General features: G+C 38.9%; 1 protein-coding gene across 4 annotated transcripts in view; it reads right to left on the reverse strand.

Annotated features, from left to right (window-relative positions):
* The window catches only part of LOC122710336 (transcriptional regulator ERG homolog), a 68,179-nt gene that overhangs the window by 28,197 nt on the left and 23,697 nt on the right, over positions 1-16,285 (reverse strand). For all 4 annotated transcript variants that reach the window (XM_043928114.1, XM_043928116.1, XM_043928115.1 and 1 more), the window contains one exon: positions 284-343. In XM_043928114.1, the coding sequence (XP_043784049.1) occupies positions 284-343 (60 nt within the window). The remainder of the gene's footprint in view (positions 1-283; positions 344-16,285) is intronic.

A 16,285-nucleotide genomic window follows, 5' to 3' on the forward strand; every position in this document is an offset into this window, starting at 1 on the left:
TTTTTCTTTTTGAGAATATTTGGAGAATCTTGAATCTACGTGCTACTACGAGTTTGTATTTAGTGGTCGTTTTCTTTTTCTTTTTGAGAATATTTTTGGAGAATCTTGAATCCACGTGCTACTACGTTCATCGTTACGAGATATTACAATATGAGCTTTGATATTTAGTATATTTGGCCGTGAGCGTATTTTAATTGGAGGATCGAGCAGAGGATAAATTTTGTTATTACGACACAGTGAGATGTGATACACGAATTACGATAATAACAATAGAGAAACTTACCCTGTCCAGGAGCCGGCGACGTGGCGTGGCTCCAGCCTCCTTTGTACGAGCTGCTGGCATCTGTGAACAGGCGAAGAGGGACGCCGATGAATCGAGGAATATATTCGTATAATCGTATCTCTCTCTGATAACGAAATTTTAAATATTGAACGAACGAAAGGAAGGAAGAAAGGAAGGAAGGAAGGAAGGAAGGAAGGAAGGAAGGAAATCGTCTCGAGATCGATCGAGAGTTTAAAAACGAAGCTCCTCGTTCGTGATCCCTAAAGAAGAGATTGCACCATTTTTCTCTCTTCCTTTCCTTCTTTCCTTCTTTTTCGGGTCACGTTGTTATAACAAACGTGTGCAATTGCAAGGTAATCAGTTCTGGGGATCTCTGGTGGCAGTAAAAATAATAATCTGATCGCTGGTTTTATTTTTTTTTTCTTTCTCCTTTTTCGTCGAAAAACGATTTCCTTACGGAAAAATCTTTACGACCCTTTAACGACGTTACGCCTCCCTTCGAGTCGAAGAGAGGTGTGCACCATTACGATTAAACTCGGTCACTCGGTTCGGTTTACACTCGTGGCGTGTAACAATAGCGTTTCACCGATTTTTAGTTTAGTTTCGATCTCTTATAAATGGGAGGGAAGGTCTCTGGATTTTTTTTTTTTTGGAAACGGTGAGGGATGAAAATAAATAACGAGATGAAAAAAAAAGGTTTTAGATCGCGCTACTTGGTGAAATATATGGAGAGATTATTGGTTTTTCTTCTTCTGATTTTCTTTTGAGTTTAAAATATATCGAAACACGATCTCGTTTTGTTATTGAAAAAGGAAATTTGTGCACATCGTTCTTTCCAATCACGGAAAAGAATTCGTATCGAAAAATTCTTCGAAAATGGGTAAAATTAATAAAAAGTCGTGGAGATTCAAAGATTTCTCAAACTTGATATATTTAAACACGATTTGGATCAGTTTTCTTATGAAAAGAAAATTCATCCCTGTTTCAACATGTGCTCGCAAGTGAAAGAATTCCTTTTCTAATTTTCATATTTTCGAAAGTATTCGAAAATATTCTAAATAATCGCTACTTTAGGCTTGAAATGAATAAAAAATCATTCAAAGATTTTTTGAAATATTCCAAAAAGAATCTCGATCGTTTCCCTTATAAAAAAAATTCTTTCCCTAATTTTCATAACTTTCGAAAATGGATAAATTATCGAACTTAGAACACTACTTTAGACTCAAAACAAACAAAAAATTCTCATGTAGATTCAGAGATTTTTCAAACTTGAAATACTTCGATAACGATCTCGATCATTTTCCTTCTTTCGCAACCGAAACAATTCTTTTCCTAATTTCCATTTATACTTAAAACAAACCAAAACTCAAATGCAAATTCAAAAATTTCTCAAACTTAAAATATTTCAAAACGATTCGAATCATTTTCTTTATAAAAATTTTATAAAAATTCATCCTTCTTTCGCAACCGAAACAATTCTTTTCCCAATTTCCATATAAAAAAAACCTTCAAAAAACGGATAAATTATCGACCCAGAACACCCAGAACACTACTTCAGACTTAAAACAAACAAAAAACTGGATCATTTTCCTTCTTTCACAACCAAAACAATTCTTTTCCTAATTTCCATTTATACTTAAAACAAACCAAAACTCGTGCAAATTCAAAAACTTCTCAAACTTAAAATATTTCAAAACGATTCGAATCATTTTCTTTATAAAAATTTTATAAAAATTCATCCTTCTTTCGCAACCGAAAAAAAACCTTCAAAAACGAATAAATGATCGAGTAACCCAGAACACTACTTCACACTACTTAAAACAAACAAAAAAACTCGTGCAAATTCAAAAATTTCTCAAATTTAAAATATTTCAAAACGATTCGAATCATTTTCTTTATAAAAATTTTATAAAAATTCATCCTTCTTTCGCAACCGAAACAATTCTTTTCCCAATTTCTATATAAAAAAAACCTTCAAAAAACGGATAAATTATAGTAGAGTAACCCAGAACACTACTTCAGACTTAAAACAAACAAAAAAACTCATGCAGATTCAAAAATTTCTCAAACTTAAAATATTTAAAAATTTGAATCATTTTCTTTATAAAAATTGAATCATTTTTTTTATAAATTTGAATCATTTTCTTTACAAAAATTTTATAAAAATTCATCCTTCTTTCGCAACCGAAACAATTCTTTTCCCAATTTCCATATAAAAAAAAACCTTCGAAAAACGGATAAATTATCGACCCAGGACACCCAGAACACTACTTCAGACTTAAAACAAAAAAAATTCGTTCACTTTTCCCGCAAAAAGATCCTTCCCTCTATAATCGTCACTCGCGATCGAAACGACTCCCTTTCTTCCTTCCTTCCTTCCTTCCTTCCCCCTCCCCCCTAATATTCGAGATTCGTGTTTCTCGTTCACAACTGTGCACATTCATCCATAATATTTGCGAACGACGACGACGACGACGACGCGTATCGGTTTCACGTGGCGTCTCGCGTCGCACGAAAGAAATCTCCTCGATTTTCTGGCTCCGCCGCCAGTGTTCCCGAGCGCCGCCGGTCTGTTTGCAGACAGATATATTTTCATTTGGCAGTTATTGGCACGAGGGCGGCCCCCGCGTGTGTACACACGCGGGCCTCCTGCTCCTCTACGTCGTGCAGCTCTGCAGAAAGTCCGTGTTTCCGTGCAAACAGCACGGACCTTTTCGTCTTTGCTCCCCCCTCCTCCTCCCTTCATTTGATCTCGATCCATTAATGGAGAGGGGAGGGAAGGGGGATGGGCCTCGAATTTCACGTGAAACTCGAGGGATCGTCGCGATCGGTGACCCTCGAATTAATCGTGCTTCTCGTCCAATCGATCCTCCATTTCTCACAGTTAAATGCGTTGAAACTCGTGGAAGGATAAAGTTAAGAGAGTTTTCTTTTTCTTTTTGTCGAGAGAGAGAGAGAGAGAGAGAGAGAGAGAGATCGTCACGTGGCCGATTCATAATTGTTTCGCGAATCGCAGATTTTATAATAACGGAAATCTTAGAACGGGTGGAATATTATTGTTTGTGTACATTCAACTTGTACAATCGTTATAAATTGTCAGAGGATAAAATTGTTTTGCGATCCGCTCGTTTCGAGGCTCGATTTTTACTTTTACATAATTCGAAATTGTAAAAATATATATGATTCGCAATATTCTACGTTTTTTAAAAGAAAATCGCGTGAAATTGTAATAACGTAAGTTCACATATTGCGTATTTCGAGTACAATTAATTCGCTCGAAGGGTAAAGTCAACAAGAAACAATTCCTTCGATCGACGCGACGTACATGTACCTACAGAGATAAAGAAGACGAACGTTTACATATTTACGTTAATACAAAAAAAAAAAAAAATAATAAAACTTCATTTTCGAAAAAAGAGAAAGAGAGAGAGAGAGAGAGAGAGAGAAATATAATATAAGCAGCGATCGAGCATACGATCGAAATCCTACGACCGCATCGCGCTACGCGGGCGAAAGGAGAAAAGAGGCGAGGCGCGAGTTCGACGGAGATAAATTGGCTGCGATCGGCGGACGTACCGGCGAACAGCATGGATAGATTGGTGAACGCCGTGGTGCGTGGCAATTCCGCGGCGGTGGTCCCGCTGCTCTTGAGGTCGAGCATCGCTCGTCCCGTGTGCCAGCGGCCGCTGGATACGGCGGCCCTTCCACGGGATATACCTTCACCCTTCTCCTATATCCCCCGAATCGATCACGGCACCGCGAACGTCCAGACCGCTTCTGTTAACCACGTCGACGGCCAACCGTCGAGACGACTGGTCATAATCCAGGCCGATGATTGACGCCCGACCGAGAACGAAATATCAATCGAGAACTAAACTGTGTGGAGCGAAACCGCGGCTACCGGTACGATCTTTCCTCCCAGCGACGTTCAACAACAAGCGTGGCTTTCCACGTCGATCCCGTCGCCGCCGTCTACCTTCCCCGTGGCGGTGGCGAGAATCACGTCACAGTCGTGGTGGTGGTGGTGGTACGCGTGGAACGATCGTTCGAATACACGATACGTGGCGGTATACGTATGCGCGTCAAGGGCGCCGATCATCTTTGCGACCCGCTCCGAGCGACACTGCTCTTCCCTGCCCGTACGCGGACCGCTTCCACTCTCGAGGGGGCAGAGGATAATCGCGCGTCCCCGCCCTCCGCCGAACCCTTGGCCCGCGGTGGACGGTGGCCTCGCGCGCGGGGGTTGTTGGTTCGTCGACGCGGCCGAGTGGGCGGAGTTTGTCGCCCGACTTACACCCTCGCGCACGGTGAAAGGGGGCGTACGAACGCCTGCGCGCGAGGCGTTCCAAGGGGGTTCGAAAGGAAAGAGGGAAAGGTTCGAAGCGCGGAGGAGTAGGGGGAGGGGGAGGGGGAGGGACGGGAAGGTGGGAGGGGTTCTCGATGGCAGCAGGTTGCTAGGTGGCCGGGCACGAACGTACCGGACCTCCTGCACTTACCGACCGGCGTTGTCGACGACGTAGTTTGCCCCGGTAACGACGTGCCACCGGTTCCCTTCCGGAACAAACCCTCTGTGGTAACGGTGCCCGTTTACAGAGTGAACGGTCAGGGAATTTTGGCAGTAATGGGCCAAGGTGTTTCCATTATTCTTCGCCCTGGACCTTCTCTCTCTCTCTCTCTCTCTCTCTCTCTCTCTCTATCACTCTTGCCTTTCTCCTTGCCCAGCTACTACTACCGCCCATCCACCCCATCCTTTCTTTCGTTTCTTTTTCTCTTTTTCTCCCATCCGCGATTTTCTCTTCGAACTCGCTTCGTTCCAAACTACCTCTCTCGAAGAGATTTTCCTCTTTTCGCAAATTTTTCCTCTCGATCGTTATCTTTTGGAAACGGGACGGTTATATCGGTTGTATAACAGTGGTAGGGGAGCGCGTTTTAATTTGTGGAGAACACATTGGCCGATGCACGATCGATGACCAAACGCAGATTTCCCTCGTCGCGGGGAAATGGGAGGGGATTATCGTTGGTTATTTTCGACTGCAAATTATAATAATTATACCGTGGTATAATACCGTGGCGAGAACGTATTCCCGTTGCGAGGGATTACGCGATGACCCCGTTTATTATTTAAACGCGATTTGCATTCCGTTGCAATTATTCCCCCTTTGCCCTCTTTGTCCACCACCACCACCCCCACCGCCCGCAACCTTCATTTCCATAAAATCTGGCCCGCGACGCGAAAACATGAGGTCGTCCTTAATTAATTGATTATTTAACCGCGATTATTAACCCGGACAAAGAAAGTTTACGATGCTCTCGTAACAGGTTCGCGCGATCGCGACAGGATATTTTATATTTCCCCCGATGGAGGAGAGGGATGTTTTGCATTTACGGGCGAAATGGAAATTCTCCTCCAATTATTCGAGCCGAAACTTCTACCTTCTATCTTTTCTCCTTCTTTTCTCTTTTCAAAGCAAAACGTGTATCGAAAATTGCTAAAAATTTCGAATAAATGATCATAATGCTCGAATAACATTTATTCGTGATATATTATAGTCGATTATTCGCCGATTTATCGAAACCTATCGGTTTTTTCCCTATTAATTTTTTCTTTTCTCTTTTCTCTTTTCAAAGCAAAACGTGTATCGAAAAGAGAAGGCAAGTAAAATGGTGGTATATTATTCGCCGATTTATCGAAACCTGTCAATTTTTTCTTTTTTCTTTTCGAAAATATGTACCAATCGAAAAGAGAAGGCAAGGAGTAAAATGGCTAAAAATTTCGAATAAATGATCATAATGCTCGAATAACATTTATTCGTGGCATATTATAATTGATTAAATTCGCCGATTTATCAAAACTGTCAATTTTTTCTTTTTTCTTTATACCGATCGAAAAGAGAAGGCAAGTAAAATGGCTAAAAATTTCGAATAAATGATTACAATGCTCGAATAACATTTATTCGTGGTATATTATAGTCCATTATTCGAAATTTGTCAATTTTTTCTTTTTTCTTTTCTCTTTTTTCTTTTCGAAAATATGTACCAATCGAAAAGAGAAGGCAAGGAGTAAAATGACTAAAAATTTCGAATAAATGATCATAATGCTCGAATAACATTTATTCGTGGCATATTATAATCGATTATTCGCCGATTTATCGAAACTGTCAATTTTTTCTTTTTTCTTTTCGAAAACGCGTACCGATCGAAAAGAGAAGGCGTGGAAACGATCGATCTCGAGGCAGGGGAGTATCGCGGAGGAGGGGGATGAAGTTGAAAGTGCGTGGCCGCGTCGATGGTTCTCGTTTGACCGCTTATGTTCGTGATTCACGCTACCAGGATCATGCTATCCCGGAATAGAAGAGTATCGTTGCTCCGAATTATCGTCATCCGTTCGAGAATCATTCTTCCAACCTCGTTTCTCCGTAATTGCCGTGATTTCGATGATTTTTTTTTTTAACATTTTTTTTATTTTTTTACGAATGCGTAAAAAATCGAGGACAGAATTTTCCATCTGGACGAAGGGCAGATTGTCCTTCGTCCTCCTGCCTCGAGATCGATCTTTTTTCGGTTTGAAAAGAAAGAAGAAAGAAAAAATTTCAAGGAAAAAAACGATAGGTTTCGATAAATCGGCGAATAATTCGTATATACTAATAAATGTTATTCGAGCATTATAATCATTTATTCGAAATTTTTAGCCATTTTACTCCTTCAATCGTGCATACAGAAAAAAAAAATAGATGGAAAATTCGAGTTGGAGAATTTTTCAACGAATCGCATCATTTCAGCGACAATTTAATGAATAAATTATTTAAGAAAGAACATAACATTGTTTTCGAGATTTTTAAACGGGTTAAACAATGTCCAACTATAATTTCGATACGATAGAAAATGTTTCGAACTTGTTATTAAGTTGCTCGTGGAATACGATTTAATCACGATCGATTCGATAATTCGAGGTTGGGGAAAATAAAAAATTGGTCACTGGTTCAGATGTTAGATAAGCATAGAGGAATCGGAGGGAGGATGTAATTTTACTCTTCTAATCTTTTATCTCGAGCCCTTTCTCTCTCTCTCTCTCTTTTTCCGTGCTCTCCCCTCAAAAAAGCCCGTCGATGCGATCGTCGAAGAGCGAAGAAAGTGGTCGAGGCAGGATCGACAGCTCCCATTAAAGCGTTTATAACCGTGGTTCACGCTATCGGGAGGATACCCTTACCCCTCACCGCCCCTCATCGCGATAAATATTTTCCGAGCCGATTTCTCTTCAAAAATGAAAACGTGAGTTCGAAGACTCGATCTAAAGTTTTCTCGATACCGCGGAGAAACGTTTAAGATCCAACATCGAGTTAAATATTATCTTTCGATTGGTTCTCTTTCGTCAAGAAAGTAGTTCGATTCAATTTTTCAATTGCTTCAATTTTCATGGAAACTCTATTAATAAATATCCTTTCTCGAGGGCGGTTTTTTCAAAAACATTTCCTCGGATTTAAGGAAAAATTGGATGGGACGTTGTCGTTGCATCGTTTCTTTTGTCGAAAGTAAATTAAAGTTCTGATACTGAATTTTCGATTTTCTGTATACGATTTAATTTTTGACAGAAAGACTCGAGAGTTTTATTCGTAAATGCGAATATTCTCTTAAACTCTTTCTCCCAAATATATAATAAATGTAATCACCCTTCTTATCCAAAGCACCCTTCGTGAGGCGCTCAGGGGCGTTGTTGGACGTCCGTCGAAGGCTGAAAAGTGGCAAGCGAAACTACTACTGCTCCCATTAACTGTTCACAGCCGTGATTCACAGTGAACGAAACCACTGCTCGACAAATTTCACGATAATAAAAATCTTTACGACCCGGAAAGCTTGCCTTCGATTTGAAATATCGGTTTAGAAATTTCAAGTCGACATCCACGCTTTATCCATTCCATTGTACCGCACATTCGGTCGAAACAAGTCTCGCGGAAGGATTTTCATTTTCACTTTTGTCTTCTGACATGGTATTCCTCGCGTACGCTAATCCAAAAAACGACGATCCAAACGTAAATCGACGAATTAGAAATCAAAAATCATAGAATTCAAAGTGTAATATAAAAATTTTCTTACTTCTCATTAATAATTATTGTAACGATAGTTTATAATTTACAAATGTAATTTTGTATTCGAGCCGTTGAGATAATAATTGTATAAATATATGGATAAGCTAGACACATTATAAATAATTTCGAAAATGTTTCATAGCTTTCTAACCTAACTTTTTAATAAATGAAAATAATTTTTATTTCCAATATTTTATCCTTTTTTAACAAATTATATACTCTATAAACCTCTATTAACTTAATAATTGTACACGTGTACGAATAAGCTAGACACACTATAGATAGTTTCGAAAAATGTCTCATAGTCTCCTAACCTAACTTTCTAATAAATATTTTTTATGATATTCATATATAATAGTATGTAGTATAAATCTTATTTCATCCTCCTTTGACAAATTTCTATCTATCTCTACTTACTAACCTAACTTATATAATAAATTCTAATAAATGAAAATAATTTTTACAATTTCCAATATTCATATACTATACATACATATAGTAATATATACAAACCTTATTTTATCCTCCTTTAACAAATTCCTATAAACTTCTATATCTTATTTACTAACCTAATAAATGAAAATAATTTTTGATTTCCAATATTCTTATACTATATATATAGTAGTATGTGCAAATCTTATTTTATCTTCTTTTAACAAAATCCTATAAATTTCTATATCTTACTTATTAACTTAATAAATGAAAATAATTTTTACAATTTCCAATATTCATATATTATATATATATAATAGTATGTGCAAGCCTCATTTTATCTTTCTTTAACAAATTCCTATAAACTTCTATATCTTATTTACTAACCTAATAAATGAAAATAATTTTTACAATTTCCAATATTCATATAGTATATATACATAGTAGTATATATAAACCTTATTTTATCCTTCTTTAACGAATTCCTATAAACTTCTATATCTTACTTACTAACCTAATAAATGAAAATAATTTTTAATTTCCAATATTCTTATACTATACATATAGTAGTATGTGCAAATCTTACTTCATCCTCCTTTAACAAAGTCCTATAAACCTCTATATAGCTCTATTTACTAATCTAACTTTCTAATAAATGAAAATAATTTTTACAATTTCCAATATTCATATACTATANNCTTCTTTAACGAATTCCTATAAACTTCTATATCTTACTTACTAACCTAATAAATGAAAATTTTTACAATTTCCAATATTCATATATATACATATAATATACAAACCTTATTTTATCCTCCTTTAACGAATTCCTATAAACTTCTATATCTTACTTATTAACCTAATAAATGAAAATAATTTTTACAATTTCCAATATATACATACATATAATATACAAACCTTATTTTATCCTCCTTTAACGAATTCCTATAAACTTCTACATCTTACTTACTAACCTAATAAATGAAAATAATTTTTACAATTTTCAATATTCTATACATATAGTAATATATGCAAATCTTATTTCATCCTTTAACAAATTCCTATAAATCTCTGCTATCTTATTTATCTCTACTAATTTAACTTCCTAACAAATGAAAATAATTTTTACAATTTCCAATATTCATATACTACATAATAATATATACAAACCATATCTTATTCTGCTTTATATAACAATTTTCTATAAACCTCTATCTATCTCTATTAACTTAACTTCCTAATAAATGAAAATAGTTTTTACAATTTCCAATATTCACATACTATACATATAATACAAACCTTATTTTATCCTCCTTTAACGAATTCCTATAAACCTCTATCTATCTTCACTTACTAACCTAACTTCCTAATAAATGAAATCTAATGAAAATAATTTTTATTATTATTAACGATAAAGTACACATATTAATATACAATATACACAAACCTCATCCTTCTTTAACGAATTCTTATAAACCTCCATCTATCTCTACTTCGACCAACACCATTTAACTCGAACGAATTATTTACTCTCTCTCTCTCTCTCTCTCTTGCCATCAACCTATGCTCGTGAACAGGAGGGAGAGGGGATAACCCCCGAGAAGAAGGGCACGCGCGCGCCACGCGACCGCGCGCGCGGCCAGCGGCGCATTTAACGCGCGATCGCTCTCGAGTGTCCGCGTGCCGGCTGTTTCGAAGGGTGTTCGAAGGGGGTGCCCCACCCCCTCCACCAGCTTCCACGATACCTTGCTCGCGGACCTCGACGTGGAGGTTCCGCGATAGGGAGAGGGGGGAGGTCGATTTTAGGCCTCGTATGGTTCACGATTTATTGCGCGCGTGGAGGGGGAGGGGGGATCGAGGGGTGGTTTTGGATCGCGTCTTATCGAGACAGACGGAGACAGAGAGAGATTTATACGTTATCTAAAAAAAAAAAAAAAAAAAATGGAAAGGGATACGAGCGTGTATCATCGTGCACGAGAGAAAGAAAGGTTAAGATCGGCTCGATTGTTGCGTGTCGAAATGAAATTACGATTACCTTGAAACGGTTATTATTTCGAGATGTAAATAATACACTCGAGTGACGCTCCGCCGCTCTATTTCTAAATATAAGAGGCGTGTATATATATATATATACATATATATATATATATCCGTCATAAATGACTCACCCCATACGTCTGCCATAACTCTGCCTCTCCAAGGATTTGTATGAAAATCGCAGAACGGGCCGGCCGAACGTGCTAATATATTCATTATTCAAATCCAACTCCGTCGTCGTCGTCGTCGTAGTTGTCGTAGTCGTGGTCGTGGTCAATAGACGCCAGACACGCCAACCTCCCCCTCCGCCCCTCCCTCTCTCTTAATCTCACCGTTGGAGGAAACCAAACGCGCATATTCTTACGAGTAAGAAACAGTAAGAATTCTCCACTTAATCGAATTAATCCCTTTTCTCCTCTCCCCCTCTCCCCTCCTTCCACTCGATCGTCTCGCCTCGATCGCAATATCCACGGATCCAAATGGACACCTCTCTACGATCGAGGCTGCCACTTGGGGTCACTTGGAGAACGATTATATATATATATATATGTATAGGTTGTTGAAAGAGAGAGAGAGAGAGAGAAAGAGATAGGAGGAGAAGCGATTTCGGCCGCGTGCATTATCTTGAGATACCGAGGCGCTACTTCGGGTATCGGCGGTAGGGCGACGAGTATCATTGTGTCGCATGAAACATGACAGGGCCCGGGCTATTGTAGGCTACGGAGGCAGGGAAACGGAACGACGAGGGAGCAGCCAGTTTACCACCCTCCTCTCCCTTCCTCCTCCTGCGTTTCCGTCCGCGCATAACCCTCCCTCCTTGCACATACCCTTCTCGCTCCCCCTCCCTCCACGTTCTCTCTCCACGTCTCGGTAACACGATAAGAAGCGTGTCAGTTTTGTTGCGTTTTCGTGATGGAGGAGGGTGGAGGAGGTTTTGGAAGGTTTCGTTTAAACGCGAGATGAGATATATATATATGTGTGTGTGTGTGTGTGTGGAGAGCCCCTTGCTCCTCGACCAACGCTCGAAACGCAGATATAATTCCTCGTATTCAATTTGTACAATATGTACGAATCCGATGCGGTGGATAGACGAACAACACGCCCTGCGGATCGAGCGTATATCCGCATCATGCTTCGCTTCTTAGATAAGGAGTTGGGAAATTGGGCAGGGGTGGTTTTCCTTTTTTCTTCTTTCTATTCTCACCCAAGATATTCACGAGTTTCTTCTTCGTGCTTCTCCCTCCTCATTCACTGCACGTCATTCATAATTATATACGTCGGATGTCTTCGTTAATATCTGAGGTTATATTATTGTGACAAGGAAGAAAAAAGGAAAAATTCGATGATTCAGAAAAAGTGAAATAAAATTAAAAAATTATATTTCGAATCAAAAATCGAGTAATAGCGATTTTCGGTTAAAAAGTTTCGCGAATAAAAATATTATTTTATATCTATTATTGTAACAAGGAAGAAAAAAGGAAAAATTCGATGATTGAGAAAAAGTAAAATAAAATTAAAAATTATATTTCGAATCAAAAATCGAGAATCAAAAATCGATAGCGATTTTCGATTAAAAAGTTTCGCGAATAAAAATATTATTTTATATCTATTATTGTAACAAGGAAGAAAAAAGGAAAAATTCGATGATTTAGAAAAAGTAAAATAAAATTAAAAATTATATTTCGTATCGAATCAAAAATCGAGTGATAGCGATTTTCGACTAAAAAGTTTCGATGATTCAGAAAAATTAAAATAAAATTAAAAATTATATTTCGCATCGAATCAAAAATCGAGTGATAACAATTTTCGATTAAAGAGTTTCGCGAATAAAAATATTATTTTATATCTATTATTGTAACAAGGAAGAAAGAAGGAAGAAGGAAGAACGATCGAATTCGATGATTGAGAAAAAGTAAAATAAAATTAAAAAATTATATTTCGCATCGAATCAAAAATCGAGTGATAGCGAGTGATAGATTTTCGATTAAAAAGTTTTGGTTATCGCGAAGAAAAATAGTATTTTATATCTATTATTGTAACAAGGAAAAAAAAAAAGAAGAACGATCGAATTCGATGATTGAGAAAAATTAAAATAAAATTAAAAATTATATTTCGCATCGAATCAAAAATCGAGTGATAACGATTTTCGATTAAAAAGTTTCGCGAATAAAAATATTATTTTATATCTATTATTGTAACAAGAAAGAACGAATTCGTTGATTCAGAAAAATTAAAATAAAATTAAAAAATTATATTTCGCATCGAATCAAAAATCAAATAATAGCGATTTTAATATTTATAATACATGTTAATTTTGTACATATCTAAGATAGCTTTCTCGCGAATGACGGATGAACGTTTCTTTTCGTCGGGAAGAGAGAGAAGGGAGGGTCCGAATTTATGAAACCTTTTATGGAGTATCTTTGCATAGCATTTTAAAGTCCGATGCATCCGTAGGCGCGTTCCCGCCGCATGTTTACCGACCTGCACCCGGCACCGGCACAAAGCCGACCGGGCTTCGCGTTTAGAGATGCCCCTGCCCCGATCCAATCCCTCTCCCGCATAAATTGACCCACTTCCCCGCCACGCGATACTTCTCCCAATTTCCCTCGCTCCGTTTCCGAAAAATTAAGAAAAATCGGATATTCAAATTATTTCACACCTAAGTTTCGAAATATACGATAATAATTGCCCGAAAACGTTATACGAATTTTCAAATTATCCCTATTTTGCGTTTCTCTGTATAAACCAGCGATGGACAAAATTTAACAAAGTTAATTCGGTAATTTTATCGTTCGAAACGTATAATAATAATTGAATATTCCAGAAACGAATATTCAAATTATTTCTCCGTAGAACTTTAAACCAACGATGGAAATTTAAAAAAAATTTAAAAGTTACTTCGATAATTTATCGTTCGAAACATATAATAATAATTGCTCAAAAACGTTATACGAATTTTCAAATTATCTCTATTTTACCTTCCTCTGTATAAACCAACGATGGATAAAATTTAACAAAATTATTTCGATAATTCATCGTTCGAAACATAATAATAATCGCCAAATAATTGCCAAAAACGAATATAATGAATATTCAAATTATTTCTCTGTATAATCTTAAAAATCTTAATGATGGACAAAATTTAAAAGTTATTTCGATAATTTACCGTTCGAAACATAAAATAATAATTGCCCAAAAACGTTACACGAATGTTCAAATTATTTCACATTTCTCTGTATAACCTTAAACCAACGATGGACAAAATTTAAAAATTACTCCCATAATTTATCGTTCGAAACGTACAATAATAATTGCCCAAAAACGAATATTCAAATTATTTTTCTGTATAACCTTCTGTAAACCAACGATGGACAAAGTTTAATTAAAAATTACTTCGATACTACTATGATAATACGTTCGAGACACACGATAATAATAGCCAAATAACGCCAAAAAAAAAAACGTGTTATACGAGTAATTAACACGAATAAATATCGTTCGAGGATTAATAATTAATAAACTACCTCGAATTATTTTTAAAACTCCTATTATTCGACAGTATCCGTGTAAACGCGATAACCCCTTTAAAGCGGCGAGAAGGAACGAGTGCGGCGAAAGGAAAGGGAAGAAAAGGAGGAAGGAGAAACGAGGTTTCCTCCGGAACGATCGGGATTCCGCGCTCGATTCGTTCGGGATCGTGGCGAGGGAGATAGAGAGACAGAGACAGAGAGAGACAGAGACAGAGAGAGAGAGACAGAGACAGAGAGAGAGAGAGAGGACGAGTGGTATCCGTGAAGAGGCCGCGTAGGAGGAGGGCGAGGTTGTAGGAGCAAAGGCCATTAATTACGTCACGGAAGAGCGCAGACGTTGGCTCAAACAAAGGACCTGGGCCGCTTTCCACGCAACCATCGCCACCACCCTCCCCTCTCCCTCTCAGTGTCGAACTTACCAATGCGAGCATCGTTCCGTGCACGCTTCGTATATCCAGCCTAATTACGCCGGATTTGCATATCTCCAGTCGCGCTGGACCGAGCAACTTCGCCCTTTTGTCCCTGCCAACGCCGCTTCCGCCGGAAACACGCCCCCCTCCTCCCCCCCCCCTCCCCCCGATAACATCCTTCTCGCCCTTCTCGAATTTTCCAATTTTCTTCTCTCCCTCTCTTTCTCGAAAGGTGGAAGGAAAAAAGGACGGAAGAAAAGGAAACGAAAGGAAAGGAAGACAGGAAAGGAAGGAAGAAAAATGAGAACGGGGGGGGGAGGGGGATGAACGAATAAATTCCGGAAACGAACGGATGGATGCTTGGGCATGGACCGCGAGTCGGTTCGGTAGGAAAGGGGTGGAGGATTCGTTGAAAAATCTCAGGGACAATTCGACGTTTCATCGATGGGACAATAGGAGGAGGGGCGTTAATTAAGCGAAATTAAACGGAGGTTAAAAAACCCGTGTCTCTTCCATTCCTGTTGCAGGAATCACGAGCTTTTCCCCTTCTTTTTTCTTTTTTTGAAAGTGAAGGAAGTATACAGAGGCAGTACTAAAGAATAAGAGAGAGAGAGAGAGAGAAAGGGGAAGATGGAAGGAGTCTTTCATCCAGCTCCACGCAGAAGGATATTCTCGCGCTTCGACGCGTTCGAGTCTGCTCTAGAAACCGGAAGGACGCGAGCCTACGAGCCTATCCTATATATATATATATATAAAGGAACGAGCAAACGCTGTGCAACAGGGAGAGGACGAGGGAATACGCGAGAATACGTGGAAAGGAGAGAGAGTGAGAGAGAGGGAGGGGGGGGTGAAAAGACGATAGGAGAGCAGAGGCATCCGCGCGCTCATTTCCGTTTCAGAGGCGTCGTTGGGGGACGAAAAGGGGGCGCTAACTCGCGAGATATTAATTCCGTGTTAGCGCTAGGAGGGTTGCAGGGGCGAAAACTACGGTGGCTAGGGGGTGGCCAGCCCTCCAGCGTCTCTCATCCTCCTTCCATCTCTCCCCCCTTCCTCACCTATCCCTCCTCCTCCTCCTCCTCCTCCTCCCTCCTTTACCCCGCTGCGTGGACGTAGCAGCGTCAGCCGCCACCCCTGGTTGCGATTCCGGCGCAACCCCCTGCCTCCCCCTCCCTATCCAAACGGTGGAAGAGCCGGGTTGCCGGCGGGAGGCGTTACAAATCAGAGATTAGCCATAGTTAACTCGACTTGCGCAGTCAAACAGTTAATCAATAAACGATTATTTACATCGTGTGCCCGCAGCTGCTTCACACGCTGCCCGTATTATTATACATATTTCGCGCTCCTTCCTCCGCGGAAACGGACAACGGCGAGATATAGGAGGAGAAGATTAGAGAAAAGAGAAGTTAGCCTTTTTTCTCCAACGGACGGGTTGGACGGAGGAATGCTGCGTTTCTGGCCGAGAGAGAGAGAAAGAGAGAGAGAGAGAGAGAGAGAGAGAGAGAGAGA

Source organism: Apis laboriosa, unplaced genomic scaffold, assembly GCF_014066325.1.
Source record: "Apis laboriosa isolate Shangri-la unplaced genomic scaffold, ASM1406632v1 scaffold14551_cov152, whole genome shotgun sequence".
NCBI lineage: Eukaryota > Metazoa > Arthropoda > Insecta > Hymenoptera > Apidae > Apis > Apis laboriosa.